Source organism: Tamandua tetradactyla, chromosome 19, assembly GCF_023851605.1.
Source record: "Tamandua tetradactyla isolate mTamTet1 chromosome 19, mTamTet1.pri, whole genome shotgun sequence".
Taxonomy (NCBI): Eukaryota; Metazoa; Chordata; class Mammalia; order Pilosa; family Myrmecophagidae; genus Tamandua; species Tamandua tetradactyla.
This window is the reverse complement of record NC_135345.1, coordinates 40,806,746-40,832,664: the sequence shown is the minus strand read 5'-3', so window position 1 is coordinate 40,832,664 and position 25,919 is coordinate 40,806,746. Positions and strand designations below refer to the sequence as shown.

The following is a 25,919-nucleotide window of genomic DNA, read 5'->3' as shown; positions in this document are numbered from 1 at the left end:
GGATTTTCATATAGTCCCTTTATCATGTTGAGGAAGTTCCCTTCTGTCCTATCCTTTGAAGTGTTCTGAACAAGAAAGGATGTTGAATTTTGTCAAATGCCTTTTCTGCATCAGTCGAGATAATCATGTGGTTTTTCTGCTTTGATTGGTTCAGATGGCATATTACATTAATTGATTTTATGTTGAACCATCCTTGCATACCTGGGATGAATTCTACTTGGTTATGGTGTATAATTCTTTTAATGTGCTGTTGGATTCAATTAGCAATAATTTTGCTGAGGATTTTTGCATCTGTATTCATTAGAGAGATTGGTCTGTAGTTTCTTTTCTTTTAATATTTTTGTCTGGCTTTGATATGAGGGTGATGTTGGCTTCACAGAATGAGTTAGTTATCTTTCCCTCCGCTTCAATTATTTTGAAGAGTTTGAGCAGGATTGGTACTAATTCTTTCTTGAATCTTTGACAAAATTCACACGTGAAGCCATCTGGTCCTGGACTTTTCTTTTAGGGGAGCTTCTTAATGACCGATTCAATTTCTTTACCTGTGACTGGTTTGTTGAGGTCAGCTATTTCTTCTCAAGTCAATGCTGGTTGTTCATGCCTTACTAGGAAGCTGTCTATTTCATCTACATCGTCGAGTTTCTTAGCATAAAGTTGTTCGTAGTATCCTCTTGTTATTTCCTTTATTTCTGCGGTGTCAGTTGTTATTAGACTAGCACTTTTAACCACAACGATATTATAAAGAAGGGATCACACGCTAACCTAACTGAGCTTTGTGGGGCTCAGGGTGCTTCATAGTGGCTGGAATGCAGGTGAGTGTGAGTAAGCAGTGTGTGTATGTTTGTGTGTGTATGTGTGTATGTGAGAGAGAGAGAAAGGGAGAGACAGAGAGAGGGGGAGAGAGAGAGAGAGAGAGAGAGAAAAAGAGAGGACAGAGATACAGAGAGAGAGAAGATGACAGGGAAAACGGTGGAATGGAATACTCTGGACTTTTTAAAAGTCTGTTCTATTGAAAGTAACTTTTTAAGAAATGTCTTATGTATTTCACAACTGTAAAAATTTTATTATAATTAATTGGGCAAGTTTAGTAGAATGATCATATATAACAAGAACAAAGGAAATTAGCGTCTTTTAAATAAGAAAAGAACTCACCATTGCATCCTTAACAGAAGAGTAGTAAGAATTATTAGTCACAAATAAATTTTTTTTAAATGCCTCAAGTCAAGATTTAAAAAAAAAAAAAGTTATCCTTACCTCATGCCACTGTCTAGTTGGCTGGTCTTATTTGTGTTGGCATCCCATAGATAAATGCAACTAGATTTCTCAGCAATCACTGCTAGGATATCTCCATCTTTATCCCAATCCATAGCAACACAATTCCTTTAAGAAAGAGAGCAAAACATCATTACAGGTTTTTCAAAAGTAGGGTGTGCTGGTTTGAAAGGATGTGTGTACCCTAGAAAAGCCATTTTTAATCCTAATCCCATTTTGTAAAGGCAGCCGTTTCTTCTAATCCTTATTCAGTACTGTATATTTGAAACTGTAATTAGATCATCTCCCTGGAGAAATGATTCAATCAAGAGTGGTTGTTAAACTGGATTAGGTAAAGATGCGTCTCCATCCATTCAAGTGGGTCTTAATTAGTTCACTGGAATTCTATAAAAGAGGAAAACTATTAACTTGCAACTTATTGAACTCCTCTTTTTAAAAGCTGTTTTGTTTCTGGTATATCGCATTCCAGCAGCTAGCAAACTAGGGGAAACATAGGGGAAAGAACCTTTAATACTTATCATTTGTGATTTTGGTTTATAACAAGACGATTCAGTCTTTTTTAAGTAGGTCATAAACTCTTTTTTTTTTGCATGGGCAAGCACTGGGAATCAAAGCCGGGTCTCTGGCATGGCAGAATCTGCCACTGCACCATCATTGCCCACCTGGTCATAAACTTTTTAAAGTGAGAAATACAACTCATTATTTATCATTTAGATAATACAAATTTCAATTATTTGTTGTTGGAGAGATAAAAAAGAAGATGAAAATTTTATTTTTAATACCACTTTCATATAGTATATTAAGTACAATTAAAGCTAAATTAGTAGAATTTTTGAATCCTATACCCCTGGCCCTTTGGTAAAACAAACTCATAAAGCACCTCTACAAATGAATTACATTTGAATCAAGAGATAATCTGTATGATTTTGAAAGGTTATTTGAAATTTTACTTGAAAGATTTACAAAGAGAAAAATTAGGTACTACTAAGAAATGAAATTATAGCTAGATAAATTGAGTACAGAACAGATAAAAGCTGAGTAACTGTAGGATTCCAAAAGAATAAAAAAAGTGAATTATTAAGTGGTGAGTAAGAATAAGAAGAGTGATTCAGTTAAGGGGACAACAGATATAAGCAAGAAATGCTCGATTTTACACGACTGTTGCTGCTTAAAATTATTCCAAAATGTTTACTATAGTTTTTAAAACTTCCCTGAGGATTGAACTTGCCTTCTCTGATTCTTTCATTTTGAGACTCTCTGTTCTTGGGTATTTGCTGAACCATACACTGATTTATATTTAAGATAGCTGTGAATTATTTCAATTATTTTATTCTTCAAACTTAGTATTTGTTGGGGATCTTAATTTCCTAAAATTTTCTCAGAGATTTTGGGAATATGGAAGAAAAAAGCTTTCAGACCGTTGATGAAATCATATGCCAACTAAAGACTGACTATATAATAGCATTTTATTTGGAAATCTTTATACACAACTATTATGAGTATAGGAAAGAAATTCAGAAGTAAAGAAATGAGGTGTGATGAAAATAGATGTTACAGAAATCATGCAATAAAGCTCATACTACTCATTCAAAGAAGAGTCTTTTACTGAGTGCCTTTTTATTTTATTTTAGACTAATTATAACAACTTTGACTTTTTTCCCAGGAATTTAGGAACCAGAACTAACAACTAAAAGTCCAATGGGAAGTACCAATTTGTATTAGAGGTGAAGCAGCACAGGAGAGAGGAAAAGCAGTTAGAAGTAAAACAACCCAATCTGCAAAGATAGTGGCAATAAAACTACAGAAAGCAGACGTGGATTTTAAAAAGCATAACAGCAGCATGATATCGTCAACATGGTGATGTACAATCTCCTGAAAAAGCCTCTCCCAAAATTTAACAAATGAAAGCACAAATCTCACTTGCTAGAACTCTGGAGGATGGTAGAGACTGGAGAAGGGCTCCACAAATGCTGACTTAAAGAAACAGAAAAATAACAGGTAGGAAAATTCCTTCTCAGACTACTGATTTGTTCCCATTCCCCTCCTCCTCACTCAGTCTCACACATTTTGGGAATGCACAGAAGCAGCACGGCCTGGGACCCTCCCACCACAGACTGAAACTACAGAGCGACTCACAGCAGGCACAAGAACCTAAGCCAGCTGAGACCAAGGGAAGAACACAAGATGCTGAGGAGTAATGCATACAAACAGCCCTGAGGCAGAGGTATGACAAAAAAGAAAGACCACATTAGAAATGCTGACAAGAACTGCTCTACCTTCACTCAATCTCATTTCAGTTGGATGGACCACCTAAAGGTAAAGTGGACTTTTCTGAAGTGACCCACTTTTCTGGCTCTGTGGGGTGGGATACCCCAACTGGGAAAAAAACAGAAGCAGAAAAGCCTCACAGGGAAAAAAAAAATGGTAGGGAGGAGGTGGAGGTGGGGGTTCAAACTGAACTGCTGTAATACAGGACAGGTCCCAGAACAGAAAGTGTAAGGAAAATGGGGCACTGAATGAGGGAGAGAATGTAAACAAATCATAGGAGCTGGGGAGAAATGTCTGCACAAAATCAGACCAAGATTCTGAGAGAAGAAATAGCAGAAAGGAAGCGCTCTCCTGGAGTTGACACAATTACACAAAAAGTATAATCTTAAAAATTGTACCATATATTCAGGGCAAGAATCAGATGAATAAGAGCTGAGAAAATCTGAACAGTTAAACATGGGCTACTCTAAAAATCTAGAATAAGTTAGACCAAGCATTAAAGAAGAGCCTTAACACAAAGCCAATCAACAATAAAAACCTTGACAAGAGGGAGAAACAGATCTTCAGAGTCAACTCATCAAGATAATGAGATGCCTTCACATCAACAAAACATTACTAGTCATACTAAGAAACAGTACGATTCGGCTCAGTCAAGGGAACAAATTAAAACTTCAGAGGAGACACAGGAATTGGAACAACTCATCATAGATGTTCAAACAAATCTATTAAATCAATTCAAAGAGATGAAGGAAAATATGCACAAGGATATTAAGAAGAAATAAAGATTAATTTGAACATATAAAAAGAAATATAACAAATTTTGAGGATAAAAGGATAATAATAGAGATTAAAAATACATGAGTGGCAGCAGATTTGAACAGTCGTAAGAGAGTATCAGTATACTAGAAGGCAGAACAATTGAAATAATACTGCCGGGAAAAGAACAGGAAAAATTCAGCAGTGTCTCAGGTTTGTGAGTGACAGCATGAAGTGCATAAATGTACATGTCATGAGTGCTCCAAAAGGAGAAGAGAAGGGAAAAGGGGCAGAAAGAAGATTCGGGGATATACTGGCCTGAAATTTCTCAACTCTTGTGAAAGACATAAAGACACATGTCTACAAAGTGCAACATACTCCAAAGAGAAAAATCTTAATAGATCTACTCTGACACACATACTAATCAGAATGTCAAATGCCAAAAATAAAGAGAGAATTCTGAAAGTTGTAAGAGAAAAGCAATTCCTCACAAACAAGGGATTCTCAATAAGACTAAGTGTCAATTTCTCATCAGAAACCATGTAGGCAAGAGGACCAAGGTACAATATATTTAAGGTACTGAAAGAAAAACCCTGCCTACCAAAAATGGTTTAGCCGACAAAACAGTCTTTAAAAAATAATGGAGAGTTTAAAATATTCAGATAAACAGAAACTGAGAGAGTTCATCAATAAAAGACTTTCCTATAAAAATTACTAAAGGGAGATCTGCAGGTTAAAAGGAAAGGACAGGAGAGAGTAGCTCAGAATAGAGTGAAGAAATGAAAATTATCAGTAACTAAAAAGGCAAATCCAAACCCCAACAGTAGTGTGTCCTGAATATACAACTCTACTCATTAAATCACGTAAGAATAAGGATGCAATTGAACAACAAAAAAAGGCATGTTTCCTGATAACAGATGTACAAAATATAAAGTCGTAAAATGGGAACAAAACAACAGAAAGAGGGAAACAGACGGATATGGAACAGAGAATATGTATGCTAATGAAGCTAAGTTGGTATCTTTTCAAATTAGTAAGCTATAGATGTAGGTTGTATGATATAAACTCCAGGATAAGCACAAAGTGGGACAAAAACAACATAAAGAGGGAAACAGATGGATATGGAACAGGGAATATGTATACTAATGAAGCTAAGTTGGTATCTTTTCAAATTAGTAAGTTATAGATGTAGGCTGTGTGATATAAACTGCAGGATAACCACAAAGAAAGTATTTTAAAAATGTACAGAAACAGAAATGAGAAAGTATCAGTCAGATACATCACAAAAAATCAACTACACAGAAAAGGAGGTTGCATAAAGAAAAAAAGAGAAAAAGAAAAATATGACATTTAAAAACCAAAAGACAAAACGGCTCAAGTAATAACACAGTTACAATATTACAGTAATAACACTGAGTGTTAATGGATTAAACTGCCGGATTAAAAGACACAGGTTGGCAGAAAGGATAAGAAAGCATGATATGTTGTATACAAGAGACTCACTTTAGACCCAGAGACACAAAAAGTGAAAGGTTGGAAAAAGATACTCCATGCAAATAGTAACCAAAAAAGAACAGGGGTAGCAATACTGGTAATACTAATATTAGACAAAATAGACTTTAAACACACCCAGAACTAAATACTGCTAAACCCAGGGGAACTCTTCTGATCTTTCTGATGACCGCAAAAAGTCTCAGCTCAGTGCTAATATGCTTTTGACATCTCTCTTCCTGAAATCACTTTCTAACAGAGTGGAAAGTGGCCTTCTGTCCACGTGGGCATGGTATCCAGCTAGAATGAAATGCCATTATCTGTGTTTATTTTCATGTTTACTTTCAATAAACGTAAAGGCTTTCCATTTAAAATGGTGATATAGAATTTCCCTTGTAAATGGACTGAGGCAGATTTCAGAAGCAGGTTGACTGACTCATGCATGCTGGTAGGAGTGCATATTGGTTCAACTATTTTGGAAAACTTTTCATCAACATCTGCTAAAGCTGGACATACACATATGGTAGGACATGGCAATTCCATTCCTATATACATTATTCTGTTTTAGTCCTGAATAAAAAAGAAAACTAAAAATAAAAACAAAACTGAACAAATAGTTTAAATTTCATACAACTTTACCGGTGATTTGCTACATAGCCTGTTTAAATATAAGTGTTGGCACTGAGAATTGCATATTGTATGTAGTTGGTTGCATGGTTTGAACCCACTTCTGCTGGATCAACACCACTCTGGGTCTTCACAATGAAAGTTCTAAGTTAAAAGGGAAAACAGACGGTGCCCTCTTCCGCCTTCACCGGCTCTCCGCCACCAGCCTCGACAGCCTTGCCGCCCTCACCTTTCCTCCTCCAGAACAGCTACTGTGGGAGTGGAGACAATACAGAGCAGCTCCCGGAGCCACGACGGAGATCAAAGGGACAGCGTACCCCATCCTGGAACGGCTGTCTGGGAGAACCAGCTCCGGTGAGAACACCGAGGGACGTGGGCTTTCCTGGGTGGGATGGCAAGCGGCCAGAGTCCCTCCCTTTCTCCTTCCCAGGCCAGCTGGCAGAATTGGGCAGGCGGTCCTCTCAGGCCGCGACGGCTGGCATCCCCACCACGCGAGGCCCACTGGACCAACTGAAAGAGTTGGGTCAGAAATCCCCAGACTGCGGAGAACGGTGACCAGGGGGTCCCTTCCAAACACGTGACTCCCCGGTCTGCCTGGGAACAGTGCACTCTCCCGGGCTGCGACAGCTGGCGCCCTTCCGCCACGCTTGGCGCCCCGGGCCGACTAGAAATTTGGTCGGGCGCTCTCACATGCTACGGAGGCCGGCGACCCTCCCCGCGTATGGACCCCCGGGCCGGCTGGCACTCTTCCAAGACGCTTCGGCGGCCAAACCTCCCCTACGGCGAGAGTTTTTCAGAGTTAAAGGACCCACAGCAACTTTTACTGGTGGATCCCGTAGACAAACGTGTGCCACGAGCGCCACCTATTGGGAAGGATAAGAAAAACAGAACCCAGAGATTTCACAGAAAAATCTTACAACCTGTGGAGTCCAACACTCAGGTAAATCTGACTAACTGCTCAGACGCCAGCAGAAGATAACGGATCATGCTCAGAAAATTGAAAATATGGCCCAGTCAAACGAACAAACCAATAGTTCAAATGAGATACAGGAGCTGAAACAACTAATGCTGAATATACGAACAGAAATGGAAAACCTCTTCAAAAACGAAATCGATAAATTGAGGGAGGACATGAAGAAGACATGGGCTGAACATAAAGAAGAAATAGAAAAACTGAAAAAACAAATCACAGAGCTTATGGAAGTGAAGGATAAAGTAGAAAAGATGGAAAAAACAATGGATACCTACAATGACAGATTTAAAGAGACAGAAGATAGAATTAGTGATTTGGAGGATACAACATCTGAATTTCAAAAAGAAACAGAAACTATCGGGAAAAGAATGGAAAAATTCGAACAGGGTATCAGGGAACTCAAGGACAATATGAACCGCACAAACATACGTGTTGTGGGTGTCCCAGAAGGAGAAGAGAAGGGAAAAGGAGGAGAAAAACTAATGGAAGAAATTATCACTGAAAATTTCCCAACTCTTATGAAAGACCTAAAATTACAGATCCAAGAAGTGCAGCGCACCCCAAAGAGATTAGACCCAAATAGGCGTTCCCCAAGACACTTATTAGTTAGAATGTCAGAGGTTAAAGAGAAAGACAGGATCCTGAAAGCAGCAAGAGAGAAGCAATCCATCACACACAAGGGAAACCCAATAAGACAATGTGTAGATTTCTCAGCAGAAACCATGGAAGCTAGAAGACAGTGGGATGATATATTTAAATTACTAAAAGAGAAAAACTGCCAACCAAGACTCCTATATCCAGCAAAATTGTCCTTCAAAAATGAAGGAGAAATTAAAACATTCTCAGACAAAAAGTCACTGAGAGAATTTGTGACCAAGAGACCAGCTCTGCAAGAAATACTAAAGGGAGCACTAGAGTCAGATACAAAAAGACAGAAGAGAGAGATATGGAGAAGAGTGTAGAAAGAAGGAAAGTCAGATATGATATATATAATACAAAAGACAAAATGGTAGAGGAAAATATTATCCAAACAGTAATAACTCTAAATGTTAATGGACTGAATTCCCCAATCAAAAGACATAGACTGGCAGAATGGATTAAAAAACAGGATCCTTCTATATGCTGTCTACAGGAAATGCATCTTAGACCCAAAGATAAATATAGGTTGAAAGTGAAAGGTTGGGAAAAGATATTTCATGCAAATAACAACCAGAAAAGAGCAGGAGTGGCTATACTAATATCCAACAAATTAGACTTCAAATGTAAAACAGTTAAAAGAGACAAAGAAGGACACTATATACTAATAAAAGGAACAATTAAACAAGAAGACATAACAATCATAAATATTTATGCACCGAACCAGAATGCCCCAAAATACGTGAGGAATACACTGCAAACACTGAAAAGGGAAATAGACACATATACCATAATAGTTGGAGACTTCAATTCACCACTTTCATCAATGGACAGAACATCTAGACAGAGGATCAATAAAGAAATAGAGAATCTGAATATTACTATAAATGAACTAGACTTAACAGATATCTATAGGACATTACATCCCACAACAGCAGGATACACCTTTTTTTCAAGTGCTCATGGATCATTCTCAAAGATAGACCATATGCTGGGTCACAAAGCAAGTCTTAACAAATTTAAAAACATTGAAATCATACACAACACTTTCTCGGATCATAAAGGAAAGAAGTTGGAAATCAATAATAGGCGGAGTGCCAGAAAATTCACATATACATGGAGGCTCAACAACACACTCTTAAACAACAAGTGGGTCAAAGAAGAAATTGCAAGAGAAATTAGTATACCTAGAGGCGAATGAAAATGAAAACACAACATATCAAAACCTATGGGATGCAGCAAAGGCAGTGCTAAGAGGGAAATTTATTGCCCTAAATGCCTTTATCAGAAAAGAAGAAAAGGCAAAAATGCAGGAATTAACTGTCCACTTGGAAGAACTGGAGAAAGAACAGCAAACTAATCCCAAAGCAAGCAAAAGGAAAGAAATAACAAAGATTAGAGCAGAAATAAATGAAATAGAAAAAAATAGAGAAAATCAATAAGACCAGAAGTTGGTTCCATGAGAAAATCAATAAGATTGATGGGCCCTTAGCAAGATTGACAAAAGGAAGAAAAGAGAGGATGCAAATAAATAAGATCAGAAATGGAAGAGGAGACATAACTACTGACCTCACAGAAATAAAGGAGGTAATAACAGGATACTATGAACAACTTTACGCTAATAAATACAACAATTTAGATGAAATGGACGGGTTCCTGGAAAGACATGAACAACCAACTTTGACTCAAGAAGAAATAGATGAACTCAACAAACCAATCACAAGTAAAGAGATTGAATTAGTCATTCAAAAGCTCCCTAAAAAGAAAAGTCCAGGACCAGACGGCTTCACATTAGAATTCTATCAAACATTCCAGAAGGAATTAGTACCAACTCTCCTCAAACTCTTCAAAATAATCGAAGTGGAGGGAAAACTACCTAATTCATTCTATGAAGCCAACATCACCTTCATACCAAAACCAGGCAAAGATATTACAAAAAAAGAAAACTACAGACCAATCTCTCTAATGAATATAGATGCAAAAATCCTCAATAAAATTCTAGCAAATCATATCCAACAACACATTAAAAGAATTATACATCATGACCAAGCAGGATTCATCCCAGGTATGAAAGGATGGTTCAACATAAGAAAATCAATTAATGTAATACACCACATCAACAAATCAAAGCAGAAAAATCACATGATCATCTCAATTTATGCAGAGAAGGCATTTGACAAGATTCAACATCCTTTCCTGTTGAAAACACTTCAAAAGATAGGAATATAAGGGAACTTCCTTAAAATGATAGAGGGAATATATGAAAAACCCACAGCTAATATCATCCTCAATGGGGAAAAATTGAAAACTTTCCCCCAAGATCAGGAACAAGACAAGGATGTCCACTATCACCACTATTATTCAACATTGTATTAGAAGTTCTAGCCAAAACAATTAGACAAGAAAAAGAAATACAAGGCATCAAAATTGGAAAGGAAGAAGTAAAACTATCACAGTTTGCAGACGATACGATACTATACGTTGAAAATCCAGAAAAATCCACAACAAAACTACTAGAGCTAATACATGAGTACAGCAAAGTAGCAGACTACAAGATCAACATTCAAAAATCTGTAGCTTTTCTATACACTAGTAATGAACAAGCTGAGGGGGGAATCAAGAAACAAATCCCATTTACAATCGCAACTAAAAGAATAAAATACCTAGGAATAAATTTAACCGAAGAGACAAAAAACCTATATAAAGAAAACTACAAAAAACTGCTAAAAGAAATCACAGAAGATCTAAATAGATGGAAGGGCATACCGTGTTCATGGATTGTAAGACTAAATATAATTAAGATGTCAATCCTACCTAAACTGATCTACAGATTCAATGCAATACCAATCAAAATCCCAACAACTTATTTTTCAGAATTAGAAAAACCAATAAGCAAATTTATCTGGAAGGGCAGGGTGCCCCGAATTGCTAAAAACATCTTGAGGAAAAAAAACGAAGCTGGAGGTCTAGCGATGCCGGACTTTAAGGCATATTATGAAGCCACAGTGGTCAAAACAGCATGATATTGGCATAAAGATAGATATATCGACCAATGGAATTGAATAGAGTGCTCAGATATAGACCCTCTCATCTATGGACATTTGATCTTTGATAAGGCAGTCAAGCCAACTCACCTGGGACAGAACAGTCTCTTCAATAAATGGTGCCTAGAGAACTGGATATCCATATGTAAAAGACTGAAAGAAGACCCGCATCTCACAACTTATACAAAAGTTAACTCAAAATGGATCAAAGATCTAAACATTAGGTCTAAGACCATAAAACAGTTAGAGGAAAATGTAGGGAGATATCTTATGAATCTTACAACTGGAGGTGGTTTTATGGACCTTAAACCTAAAGCAAGAGCACTGAAGAAAGAAATAAATAAATGGGAGCTTCTCAAAATTAAACACTTTTGTGCATCAAAGAACTTCATCAAGAAAGTAGAAAGAGAGCCTACACAATGTGAGATAATATTTGGAAATGACATATCAGATAAAGGTCTAGTATCCAGAATATATAAAGAGATTGTTCAACTCAACAACAAAAAGATAGCCAACCCAATTACAAAATGGGAAAAAGACTTGAGCAGACACCTACCAGGGGAGGAAATACGGATGGCCAAGAAGCACATGAAGAAATGCTCAATGTCCCTGGCCATTAGAGAAATGCAAATCAAAACCACAATGAGATATCATCTCACACCCACCAGAATGGCCATTATCAACAAAACAGAAAATGACAAGTGCTGGAGAGGATGCGGAGAAAGAGGCACACTTATCCACTCTTGGTGGGAATGTCAAATGGTGCAACCACTGTGGAAGGCAGTTTGGCGGTTCCTCAAAAAGCTGAATATAGAATTGCCATACGACCCAGCAATACCATTGCTAGGTATCTACTCAAAGGACTTAAGGGCAAAGACACAAACGGACATTTGCACACCAATGTTTATAGCAGCGTTATTTACAATTGCAAAGAGATGGAAACAGCCAAAATGTCCATCAACAGAAGAATGGCTAAATAAACTGTGGTATATACATACGATGGAATATTATGCAGCTTTAAGACAAGATAAACTTATGAAGCATGTAATAACATGGATGGACCTAGAGAATATTATGCTGAGTGAGTCCAGCCAAAAACTAAAGGACAAGTACTGTATGGTCCCACTGATGTGAACGGACATTCGAGAATAAACTTGAAATATGTCATTGGTAACAGAGTCCAGCAGGAGTTAGAAACAGGGTAAGATAATGGGTAATTGGAGCGTAAGGGATACAGACTGTGCAACAGGACTAGATACAAAAACTCAAAAATGGACAGCACAATAATACCTAATTGTAAAGTAATTATGTTAAAACACTGAATGAAGCTGCATCTGAGTTCTAGGGTTTTTTTGTTGTTGTTTTTTACTATTATTACTACTTTTATTTCTTTTCTCTATATTAACATTTTATATCTTTTTCTGTTGTGTTGCTAGTTCCTCTAAACCGATGCAAATGTACTAAGAAACGATGATCACGCATCTATGTGATGATGTTAAGCATTACTGAGTGCATATTTAGAACGGTATGATTTCTAAATGTTGTGTTAATTTCTTTTTTTTTCTTTTTTTCTTTCTGTTAATAAAAAATAAAAATAAAAAATAAAAAAAATTAAAAAAAAAGAACCACAGAGGGCAAATCTGTAAAGTTTAATAAAAAAAAAAAAAAGGGAAAACAAAAGCTGTTTTAAGAGACAAAGAAGAACACTATATATTAATATATATATTACTAAAGGGGCAATCCACCAAGAAGTAACAAACATAAGCCTTTATGCACCGAACCACGGTACCCCAAAATAGATGAGAAGGGAGAAATAGACATCTCTGCAGTAATAGTTGGAGACTTCAGCACATCATTCTCATCAATCAATCAAGCATCTAGATGGAAGGTTACTAAGGAAACAGAATTTGAATGATATCATAAATGAACTAGACCTAACAGACATATATAGGACATTCCCTGTGTCGGTTTGAAATTACTATGTACCCCAGAAAAGCCATGTTTTAATCTTGATCCAATTTTGTGGGGGGCAGCTGCTTCTTCTCATCCTCATCCAATATTGTAGGTGGAAACTTTTGATTAGATTATCTCCACGGAGACGAGGCGCCCCCATTTGTGGGTATGACCTTTTGATTAGAAGGAGATGTGACTCCACCCATTCCAGGTAGGTCTTGATTAGTTTACTGGAGTCCTTTAAAAGAGGAAACATTTTGGAGAGAGCCAGAAAAGGCAGAAACTTCAGTGTGGACAGAGTGCACAGATGTAGAAGCTTAGAGAACAGTTGCTTCAGAGAATAGAGACACAGATGTTTGGAGATGCTTAGAGTCCAGAAGACATTGTTGTGTGCCTTCCCATGAGATGTTAAGCAAACCAGAACCTGGAGAGAGCCAAGAGAAGCCAAGAGATGAAAGCCAGCCCTGGAGAAGCAAAGTGAGGAACCCCCACAGAGCCCAGGAGCAAGGGACCAGTGTGACTTCCCAGCTGACAGAGATGTTCCAGACCCATCAGTTTTTCTTGAATTAAGGTATCTTCCCCTGGATGTCTTAGTTTGGACATGTTCATAGGCTTAGAACTGTAAACTTGTAACTTACTAAATTCCCATTTTTAAATGTCATTCCTTGTCTGGTATATTGCATTCTGGCAGCTTATAAACTAAAACACACCCCAAAACAGCAGGATATACATTCTTTTCACGTGCATGTGGATCATTTCCCAGGAGAAACCACACATTGGAGCACAAAACAAATCTCAACAAATTTAAAAAACTTGAAATTATACAAAGCATCTTCTCTGACTATAATGGAATGAAGCTGGAAATCAGTAACATAGGTGGAGAACTGGAAAATACACAAATATATGGAAGTAAAAAAGCACACACTTAATCAGTGTGTCAAAGAAGAAATTGCAAGGAAAATTAGTAAATATTTTGAGACACATGAACGTGAGAACACAACATACCAAGACCTATGGGATGGGGTGAAGGCAGTGCTGACAGGGAAATTTACGGTCCTAAATGCTTATATTAACAAAGAAGAAATCGTTAAGATCAAAGATCTAACAGCATACCTGGAGGAACTAGAAAAAGAACAGCAACTAACCCCAAAGCAAACAGAAGGAAAGAAACAACAAAGACTAGACCAGAAATAAATAAGGTAGAGAATAAAATAACAATAGAGAGAATTAACCAAACCAAATGATGGTTCTTTGAAACGATCAATAAAATTGACAAACCCCTAGCTAGACTGACAAAGAAAAAATTAAGATGCAAATAAATAAAAACAGAGACGAGAAAGAGAATATTACTACTGACCCCCACAGAAATAAAAACAATCATAAGAGGATGACAACAAAGTAGGAAACCTAGATGAAATGGAAAAACACTAAAAGCACACAAAAAACCAACACTGGTTCTGAAAGAAATAGAAGCTCTCACCAATCATTTAAAAAAGAAATAACACCAATCCTGCTCAAACTCTTCCAAAAAATTGAAAAGGAGAGAATATTACCTAACTCATTCCATGAGGCCAACATCACCCTCATACTAAAGCCAGATAAAGGTATCACAAGAAAAGAAACTTAAAGACCCATTTCTCTCATGAATATATATGCAAAAATTCTCAATAAAATATTTGCAAATCAAATCCAACAGCACATCAAAAGAATTATATACCATGATCAAGCGGGTTTTATCCGAGGTATACAAGGGTGGGTCAACACAAGAAAATTAATGTAATATACCACATTAACAAAACAAAAGGAAAAAAACACATGAACATATCTCAAGTGACACAGAATAGTGTCAAAATTCACTATCCTGGTAAAAGATGATATGGTCCATATTTTAAAAACTCAACTTGTGTGTGAGACCAAGAAGAGATGTTTATTTGGTGCAAGGTTTATATTTTGGGTGACGCATTATCTAATTTAACTTGTATGGCCAGTTTATTTGAACACCATAAATTACACAGAATCTTAAACAGGGCATGAGATTTTGTTGGTTTGTACAGGTTAGTATGATGCCCTGATATATCCAAGAGTAGTTTGGGCAAATAATACGAAATTTTTTGCAAAGTCCCCTTGAGGGACTGGAGAAAAAGGAGGAAATATTAAATTCCCCCATCTGGAGAATTCCTGATATTCTCGCAAGCAGTGGGGACAACAAATTCAATAGATTGAGCCCTCAATCTTGAGGCTCACCCCTATGAAACTTATTCCTGCAAAGGAGAAGCTAAGCCTACTTAATTATGCATAAGAGTTACCCCAAGAGAAGCTCTTTTGTTGCTCAGATGTGGTCTCTCTCTCTAAGCCAACTTGGCAGATAAAATCACTGCCCTCCCTTCTACATAGGACATGACTCCCAGGGCTGCAAATTTCCCTGGCAATGTGGGACAGGACTCCTGGGATGAGCTGGGGCCCAAAGCATGATGGGATTGAGAAAACGTTCTTGACCAAAAGGAGAAGGAAAGAAATGAGGTTTCAATGGCTGAGAGATTTCAAACAGAGTCAAAAGGTTTTATCCTGGAGATTATTCTTATACATTATATAGCTATACCACCCCCCTCTTTTTTTTTGATATTTGACTTGTTTTTATTTCCATCTGCAATGAATGTAATGTTTACATATGCTGATTGGGATGCTATTTCTAAAAAAATTATTGGCCATTTTTCAGAATATCCTTTTGGTTTTAAATACTGGCCAGGAAAAACAAATGATGTAAAATATTTGGATTATTTTCTATTACAGAAATGAAAAACTGATCTGTATCTAAAAATGCAAAGGCGAAGTATTTAACCCTTTCACCAGATGATATGGTAATATACAATATATTGCTTCAGCTGTGATATATTTTTATATTGACATAGAAAATTATAAATTACATTGAATTACTAATCACTATATATATACACAAACCAGTTCTAATAATATATACCGGTCTAGAAATTACAAGTGAAAACCTCACACAGTGCAGTAAAACAATTAACATGCTTAGGTGCCAGATTTTGATTTCTATTTTAAAAATATTAGTCTGTAAAATGAACACACTTCAATCCCATTAACAGCATGAGCATCTTTCAACCGACTTGCCTGATGCAATTTATGTATGTTAAAATATACAGATTGCTCTGAAATGTTCATTGGTGATGCTTGTTAACAAGGTATATTTTGGTGAATGGATTAAAAGGCAGATCAACTATCAAAACAAAACAGAAACCAAAAAATCTAAACTGCAAGCCATATACACTCCAAATACCCTCATGTTTCATCTATAGGAATAATCATTTCAAGGAAACAAGACTTGAACAGAACATATGGCTTTATAATAACATCAGTTTACCAACTAAGTTGCAGCAATAAATACTTAATCTCGGGCGGGCCACAGTGGCTCAGCAGGCAAGAATGCTCGCCTGCCATGCCAGACGACGTGGGTTCGATTACCGGTGCCTGCCCATGTAAAAAAAAAAAATACTTAATCTCTATCAATAGATTTATATTTTTTATCCATTTAAACCAATACAGAAAACAGTTATCAATCGAAAACTGGTTTTAAAAAGAACACCAAATATTTCTTATTCAAAATTTCTTTTTAAGTAAGAACAACCAATATTACACTTAGAGGGCATTTCAAACCTATGACTCCTTGCCAGCTTGGATGAAAAATGAACTTAGAATTTTGCACAAGGTAAAAAATGTATGAAAATACTTTGGTCACACTAATAATTGTCAAATAGTTATGTTTCAAATACAATAGATCTGTATATTCATTTTTATAAAACTATTCTTCCAGCCATTTTAACTACAGCATTATTTCTCTTATTAAATGGACAGCAAGATTTTATTTCACAGGCCACCCATTATTTAGAACAATAAAATATAAACACATACAAAACTTCTTGGTATTTGTCAATGTGCAATCTCTTTACACTTCTGGATTTCTCTGTTCAATGTCTTACGACCTAGAACAGAAAGGCTGCTGGTCCTGATACCTTGCAGAGAGAGTGTAGCAGTGACTAGCTGGGGGTGTGGGGGAGGCTCTGGATGAAGCCCTCCAGAAGCCCTGGGATGGTGGCAGTCAGTGGTCCTCAGTCAGCAGCAGCAGATGTCACTCATCATACAGGGCTGTTGACAAAGGTGTCGCCAGGAATGCTTGACTGGTCAGTTCTCTGCTCTGGACTACTGCTGGGGAGCTGGTGGACTATGGATTTTGACTCTGCCATTTGAGGGGTCTCCTCCACGGTGTGTTTATAAGCATCATCTTGAGAGACAGATAGTTTTCGTTTCTTGCTTCACTCAAGAAAGGCCAATGGGAGTAAGGTACGTGCATCTTAGTTCCTCCTCCAGAGCAACTACTAGGTGAACAGAAACAGTGCAGAACAGCTCCCGGGGCCACGGCAGGGAATGGACACACAGCGTACCCGTCTGGACTGGCTAGTCTGACTGCGAGACTCGGCTGCGGTGAGATACCCGAGCGGCATGCGATTTTCCGAGCAGCGGCAGCTGTGGCGGCCGGAGCTCCTCCCTCCCTCCTTCCCGGGCCGGCTGAGAGTCTCGGAGAGGCAAGTTTCCCAAGCCGCAGCAGCCGGCGCCCCTCTTTTGCAGGCGGCTTCCTTGACCGGCTACGAGTCTTGGATCAGAGGGCTACCCAAGCTGCGGTGGCCCACCCCCGCGGGCGGCTTCCTTGTTCAGTGGCGAATTCCCCAGGCTGCGGCGGCTGGTGACCGACGCCCCTCCTCCGCGGGCGACTTCCTGGTCTGGTGGCGAATTCCCCGGGCCCACTGCGGCCAGCAACTGACACCCCTCCAGGGAGAGGAGGGAATTTCCGACAGTGGCAGGGACTGGGTCCAACCGAACACCAATAGGGGAATTAATAAAGGAGCCACAGGGTCCCCTCAAGCCACGGCAGCTGACACCCCGACCACGCGCAGCCCCCCGAACCAACTGAGAGAATTGGATCGGAAATCTCCAGGTCGCAGAGATCGGTGACTGGGGGGATCCCTTCCAAACACGTGAGACAAACGTGTGCCACGAGCGCCACCTATTGGGCAGGACAAGAAAAACAGAACCGAGAGATTTCACAGAAAAATCGTACAACCTTGTTGGGTCCGACACCCAGGGAAATATGACTAAATGCCCAGATGCCAGCAGCAGAAGATAATGGTCCACGCTCAGAAGATTGAGAACATGGCCCAGTCAAAGGAACAAACCAATAGTTCAAATGAGATACAAGAGCTGAGACAACTAATGCTGAATATACGAACAGAAATGGAAAACCTCTTCAAAAATGAAATCGATAAATTGAGGGAGGACATGAAGAAGACATGGGCTGAACAAAAAGAAGAAATAGAAAAACTGAAAAAACAAATCACAGAGCTTATGGAAGTGAAGGATAAAGTAGAAAAGATGGAAAAAACAATGGATACCTACAATGATAGATTTAAAGAGAGAGAAGCTAGAGTTAGTGATTTGGAGGATGGAACATCTGAATTCCAAAAAGAAACAGAAACTATCGGGAAAAGAATGGAAAAATTTGAACAGGGTATCAGGGAACTCAAGGACAATACGAACCGCACAAATATACGTGTTGTGGTGTCCCAGAAGGAGAAGAGAAGGGAAAAGGAGGAGAAAAACTAATGGAAGAAATTATCACTGAAAATTTCCGAACTCTTATGAAAGACCTAAAATTACAGATCCAAGAAGTGCAGCGCACCCCAAAGAGATTAGACCCAAATAGGCATTCTCCAAGACACTTACTAGTTAGAATGTCAGAGGTCAAAGAGAAAGCGAGGATCTTGAAAGCAGCAAGAGAAAAACAATCCATCACATACAAGGGAAACCCAATAAGACTATGTGTAGATTTCTCAGCAGAAACCATGGAAGCTAGAAGACAGTGGGATGATATATTTAAATTACTAAAAGAGAAAAACTGCCAACCAAGACTCCTATATCCAGCAAAATTATCCTTCAAAAATGAAGGAGAAATTAAAACATTCTCAGACAAAAAGTCACTGAGAGAATTTGTGACCAAGAGACCAGCTCTGCAAGAAATACTAAAGGAAGCACTAGAGTCAGATACAAAAAGACAGAAGAGAGAGGTATGGAGAAGAGTGTAGAAAGAAGGAAAGTCAGATATGATATATATAATACAAAAGACAAAATGGTAGAGGAAAATATTATCCAAACAGTAATAACACTAAATGTTAATGGACTGAATTCCCCAATCAAAAGACATAGATTGGCAGAATGGATTAAAAAACAGGATCCTTCTACATGCTATCTACAGGAAACATATCTTAGACCGAAAGATAAACATAGGTTGAAATTGAAAGGTTGAGAAAAGATATTTCATGCAAATAACAACCAGAAAAGAGCAGGAGTGGCTATACTAATATCCAACAAATTAGACTTCAAATGTAAAACAGTTAAAAGAGACAAAGAAGGACACTATATACTAATAAAAGGAACAATTAAACAAGAAGACATAACAATCATAAATATTTATGCACCGAACCAGAATGCCCCAAAATACGTGAGGAATACACTGCAAACACTGAAAAGGGAAATAGACACATATACCATAATAGTTGGAGACTTCAATTCAAGACTCTCATCAATGGACAGAACATCTAGACAGAGGATCAATAAAGAAATAGAGAATCTGAATATTACTATAAATGAGCTAGACTTAACAGACATTTATAGGACATTACATCCCACAACAGCAGGATACACCTTTTTTTCAAGTGCTCATGGATCATTCTCAAAGATAGACCATATGCTGGGTCACAAAGCAAGTCTTAACAAATTTAAAAACATTGAAATCATACACAACACTTTCTCAGATCATAAAGGAATGAAGTTGGGAATCAATAATAGGCAGAGTGCCAGAAAATTCACAAATACGTGGAGGCTCAACAACACACTCTTAAACAACGAGTGGGTCAAAGAAGAAATTGCTAGAGAAATTAGCAAATACCTCGAGGCAAATGAAAATGAAAACACAACATATCAAAACTTATGGGACACAGCAAAGGCAGTGCTAAGAGGGAAATTTATTGCCCTAAATGCCTATATCAGAAAAGAAGAAAAGGCAAAAATGCAGGAATTAACTATCCACTTGGAAGAACTGGAGAAAGAACAGCAAACTAATCCCAAAGCAAGCAAAAGGAAAGAAATAACAAAGATTAGAGCAGAAATAAATGAAATAGAAAACATGAAAACAATAGAGAAAATCAATAAGGCCAGAAGTTGGTTCTATGAGAAAATCAATAAGATTGATGGGCCCTTATCAAGATTGACAAAAAGAAGAAGAGAGAGGATGCAAATAAATAAGATCAGAAATGGAAGAGGAGACATAACTACTGACCTCGCAGAAATAAAGGAGGTAATAACAGGATACTATGAACAACTTTACGCTAATAAATACAACAATTTAGAGGAAATGGACGGGTTCCTGGAAAGACATGAACAACCAACTTTGACTCAAAAAGACATAGATGACCTCAACAAACCAATCACAAGTAAAGAAATTGAATTAGTCATTCAAAAGCTTCCTAAAAAGAAAAGTCCAGGACCAGACGGCTTCACATGTGAGTTCTATCAAACATCCCAGAAAGAATTAGTACCAACTCTCCTCAAACTCTTCAAAAAAATCGAAGCGGAGAGAAAACTACCTAATTCATTCTATGAAGCCAACATCACCTTCATACCAAAACCAGGCAAAGATATTACAAAAAAAGAAAACTACAGGCCAATCTCTCTAATGAATATAAATGCAAAAATCCTCAATAAAATTCTAGCAAATCGTATCCAACAACACATTAAAAGAATTATACATCATGACCAAGTAGGATTCATCCCAGGTATGCAAGGATGGTTCAACATAAGAAAATCAATTAATGTAATACACTATATCAACAAATCAAAGCAGAAAAATCACATGATCATCTCAATTGATGCAGAGAAGGCATTCGACAAGATTCAACATCCTTTCCTGTTGAAAACACTTCAAAGGATAGGAATACAAGGGAACTTCTTTAAAATGATAGAGGGAATATATGAAAAACCCACAGCTAATATCATCCTCAATGGGGAAAAATTGAAAACTTTCCCCCTAAGATCAGGAACAAGACAAGGATGTCCACTATCACCACTATTATTCAACATTGTGTTAGAAGTTCTAGCCAGAGCAATTAGACAAGAAAAAGAAATACAAGGCATCAAAATTGGAAAGGAAGAAGCAAAGCTATCATTGTTTGCAGACGATATGATACTATACGTCGAAAACCCGGAAAAATCCACAACAAAACTACTAGAGCTAATACATGAGTACAGCAAAGTAGCAGGTTACAAGATCAACATTCAAAAATCTGTAGCATTTCTATACACTAGCAATGAACAAGCGGAGGGGGAAATCAAGAAACGAATCCCATTTATAATTGCAACTAAAAGAATAAAATACCTAGGAATAAATTTAACTAAAGAGACAAAAAACCTATATAAAGAAAACTACAAAAAACTGCTAAAAGAAATCACAGAAGACCTAAATAGATGGAAGGGCATACTGTGTTCATGGATTGGAAGACTAAATATAGTTAAGATGTCAATCCTACCTAAATAGATTTACAGATTCAATGCAATACCAATCAAAATCCCAACAACTTATTTTTCAGAATTAGAAAAACCAATAAGCAAATTTATCTGGAAGGGCAGGGTGCCCCGAATTGCTAAAAACATCTTGAGGAAAAAAAACGAAGCTGGAGGTCTTGCACTGCCTGACTTTAAGGCATATTATGAAGCCACAGTGGTCAAAACAGCATGGTATTGGCATAAAGATAGATATATCGACCAACGGAATCGAATAGAGTGCTCAGATATAGACCCTCTCATCTATGGACATTTGATCTTTGATAAGGCAGTCAAGCCAACTCACCTGGGACAGAACAGTCTCTTCAATAAATAGTGCCTAGAGAACTGGATATCCATATGCAAAAGACTGAAAGAAGACCCATATCTCACACCCTACACAAAACTTAACTCAAAATGGATCAAAGATCTAAACATTAGGTCTAAGACCATAAAACAGTTAGAGGAAAATGCAGGGAGATATCTTATGAATCTTACAATTGGAGGCAGTTTTATGGACCTTAAACCTAAAGCAAGAGCACTGAAGAAGGAAATAAATAAATGGGAGCTCCTCAAAATTAAACACTTTTGTGCATCAAAGAACTTCATCAAGAAAGTAGAAAGAGAGCCTACACAATGTGAGATAATATTTGGAAATGACATATCAGATAAAGGTCTAGTATTCAGAATTTATAAAGACATTGTTCAACTCAACAACAAAAAGACAGCCAACCCAATTACAAAATGGGAAAAAGACTTGAATAGACACCTCTCAGAGGAGGAAATACAAATGGCCAAAAGGCACATGAAGAGATGCTCAATGTCCCTGGCCATTAGAGAAATGCAAATCAAAACCACAATGAGATATCATCTCACACCCACCAGAATGGCCATTATCAACAAAACAGAAAATGACAAGTGCTGGAGAGGATGCGGTGAAAGAGTCACACTTATCCACTGTTGGTGGGAATGTCAAATGGTGCAACCACTGTGGAAGGCAATTTGGCAGTTCCTCAAAAAGCTGAATATAGAATTGCCTTATGACCCAGCAATACCATTGCTGGGAATCTACTCAAAGGAATTAAGGGCAAAAACTCAAACGGACATTTGCACACCAATGTTTATAGCAGCGTTATTTACAATTGCAAAGAGATGGAAACAGCCAAAATGTCCATCAACAGAAGAATGGCTAAACAAACTGTGGTATATACATACGATGGAATATTATGCAGCTTTAAGACAGGATAAACTTATGAAGCATGTAATAACATGGATGGACCTAGAGAACATTATGCTGAGCGAGTCTAGCCAAAAACTAAAAGACAAATACTGTATGGTCCCAATGATGTGAATCGACATTCGAGAATAAACTTGGAATATGTCATTGGTAACAGAGTTCAGCAGGAGTTAGAAACAGGGTAAGATAATGGGTAACTGGAGCTGATGGGATACAGACTGCCCAACAGGACTAGATACAAAAACTCAAAAATGGACAGCACAGTAATACCTAATAGTAAAGTAATCATGTTAAAACACTGAATGAAGCTGCATCCGAGCTATAGGTTTTTGTTTTGTTTGGTTTTTACTATTATTACTTTTATTTTTTTCTCTATATTAACATTCTATATCTTTTTTGGTTGTGTTGCTAGTTCTTCTAAACCGATGCAAATGTACTAAGAAACGATGATCATGTATCTATGTGATGATGTTAAGAATTACTGATTGCATATGTAGAATGGTATGATTTCTAAATGTTGGGTTAATTTCTTTTTTTCCGTTAATTAATTAAAAAAAAAAAAAAAAAAAGAAAGGCCAATGGATCAGGAACACCTCTGTCAGCTGGGTAGTCACGTGACTGGCATCTGCTGGTCCCTCACGCCTGGGCAGTTCCTCACTTTATTTTTCCAGGGCTGACTTTCATCTCTTGGCTTCCTTTGGCTCTCTCTAGGTTCTGGCTTGCTTAATATCTCATGGCAATGTCTGCTGGGCTCCAAGTACCTCCAAACATCTGTATTTTTGTTCTCCATGTGTCCATATCTGTGTCATGTCTGTTGTGAAATTTCTCTTGGCTCTGAGGCTTCTGTTATTTCTCTCGTTTTTGTCGTTTCTATATATGTCCTTTTAGTTTATGGTGAACTCGAGTGGCTAGAGGGAAGTACCTGAAACTGTTGAACTGTATTCCAGTAGCCTTGAATCTTGAAGACAACTATATAACCACATAGCTTTTACAAAATGACCAAGTGATAGTGAAAACTAACTAAAGGAGCATTTGTATCTAATGCTCCTTTTATTCAGGATATGGACAAATGAGTAAAAAATAAGCAAAAAAATAAATAAATAATGGGGTAGGGATAAGGGGTTAAAAAAAATTGGGTAGATTAGAATACTGGTGGTCAGCGAGAGGGAGGGGTAAGGGGTATGGGATATATGAGGTTTTTTAAAATTTATTTTTCTGGATTGATGCAAATGTTCTAAAAATGATCATGGTGATGAATGCACAACTGTATGATGATATTGTGAGCCACTGAATGAATACTGTGGATGGACTTTATGTGTCTGTGATGATTTCCCAAAAAAAAATTTTTTTTTTAAATTCACTATCCTTTCTTAAGAAAATCACTTCAAACAATAGGAATCAAAGGAAACTTCCTTAACGTGGTAAAGGACCTATCTGAAAAACCCATATCCCTACAACCTCCAGATGGGTCCCTAGATAAATCCTAAAACCTAGAATGGCCAGCCTGTCCAGAACATCAAGCTCTTCTATCTCCTGACCCCATATTATGACCACCTCTTCCAACACGAAAAAGTTGGAATGGACATAATCCAAATACTCCTGAAGAATGGATAGAAAAATCAAAGGTGATGGTGGAGTTATACAGAGAAGGTAGCATTTAACAAACAAGTATGACTGCTGAATTATTATATTGATATTTCTTTTAATCTCCAGTATCTTAGAGTAGCTAGAAGTAAAAACCTAAAATTGTGGTATTATAACCCATACCAAACTCTGAAATCTGTTCTACAACTAACTGTTCTGCTGTGCTTTGAAATTTATTGCTTTTCTGTATATACGTTATTTTTCACAAACAAGAAAAAAAAAGTCGATTGTGATGATAAAAACTATTTACTCCTTTTAGACTACAATATTCTGGAGTAGGAGAAGGAAAAATCTGAAATGATAGTTTGATAGTTCATGACAAACTCTGGGATCTATCCTATATTTACCTGTTGAAGAGTGCTTTCAAAACTATTGCTTTTTTCTTTCTTAGTTTTGTACACGTTATATTACACAATAAAAAAAGTTAAAAAAAAAATTACATGAAAGGGCAGGGGCCCCAAATAGCCAACTATACCTTGAAAAAAGAAGAACAAAGTTGAAGGACCCACACTTTCTGACTTAAAGCATATTACAAAGTTATGGTGGCCAAAACAGCATGTTACTGGCACAGGAATAGAGCTATCAACCATTGGAAATAAACTGAAAATTCAGAAGTAGACTCTCACACCTACAGTCAATTAAGTTTTGACAAGGCTGCCAATTCCATTCAAATGGGAAAGAATAGTGTCTTCAACAAATGGTGCTGGAAGAACTGGGTATCTACATGCAAAAGAATAAAAGAGGACTCATATTTCACACCATACACAAAAACTGACTCAAAATGGACCACTGACCTAAATATAAGACCCTGGTCTATAAAATTCCTGGGAAAAAAGGTAGGGAAGCATCTCCATGATCTTATGCTAGGGAATGGTTTCTTATATCTTACACCCAAAGCACAAGCAACAAAAGAAAAAACAGATAAATGAAAGGTTCTCAGAATTAAAAAGTTTGGGGCATCAAAGGATTTTGTCATGAAAATGAAAAGACAACCCACTCAATGGGAGAAAATGTTTTGAAACCACATATTCAATAAGGATTTAAGATCCAAAATACATAATGAAATTCTACAAATCAATAACAAAAAGATAAATGGACCAATTAAAAAATGGACAAACCTGTACCCGATGGCTGTGTATTGAGTCACTGCAGGGCGACCCTCTGCACTCCTGTGAACATGGTGCAGCATGCAGACCACTGTCAGCAGCCTGCACACAGACTTGGCGCCAGCCATATCCTACTGGAAGTGGCCCTGGGGGTTGGGGGAGACTCCTGTATATGCTGCACACAGCCCCAACTCTGTTCTTGGTGCAGAAATTCATACAAAAAGTTTGGGGCATCAAAGAACTGT

The 25,919-nt window shown here is 37.5% G+C and overlaps 1 protein-coding gene across 9 annotated transcripts in view; it reads right to left on the bottom strand.

Moving 5' to 3' along the window:
• The window catches only part of WDR19 (WD repeat domain 19), a 202,483-nt gene that overhangs the window by 169,226 nt on the left and 7,338 nt on the right, over positions 1–25,919 (bottom strand). For 7 of the 9 annotated variants that reach the window (XR_013165826.1, XM_077136609.1, XM_077136612.1 and 4 more), the window contains exon 4: positions 1,255–1,380. Coding sequence is in view for 6 of the 9 variants with exons in the window: in XM_077136609.1 (XP_076992724.1) it covers positions 1,255–1,380 (126 nt within the window). In the remaining 3 variants the exon portion in view is untranslated. Of the gene's footprint in view, positions 1–1,254; positions 1,381–25,919 lie in introns of those variants that run through there. The other 2 variants (XM_077136614.1, XM_077136613.1) reach the window with 2 other exon arrangements.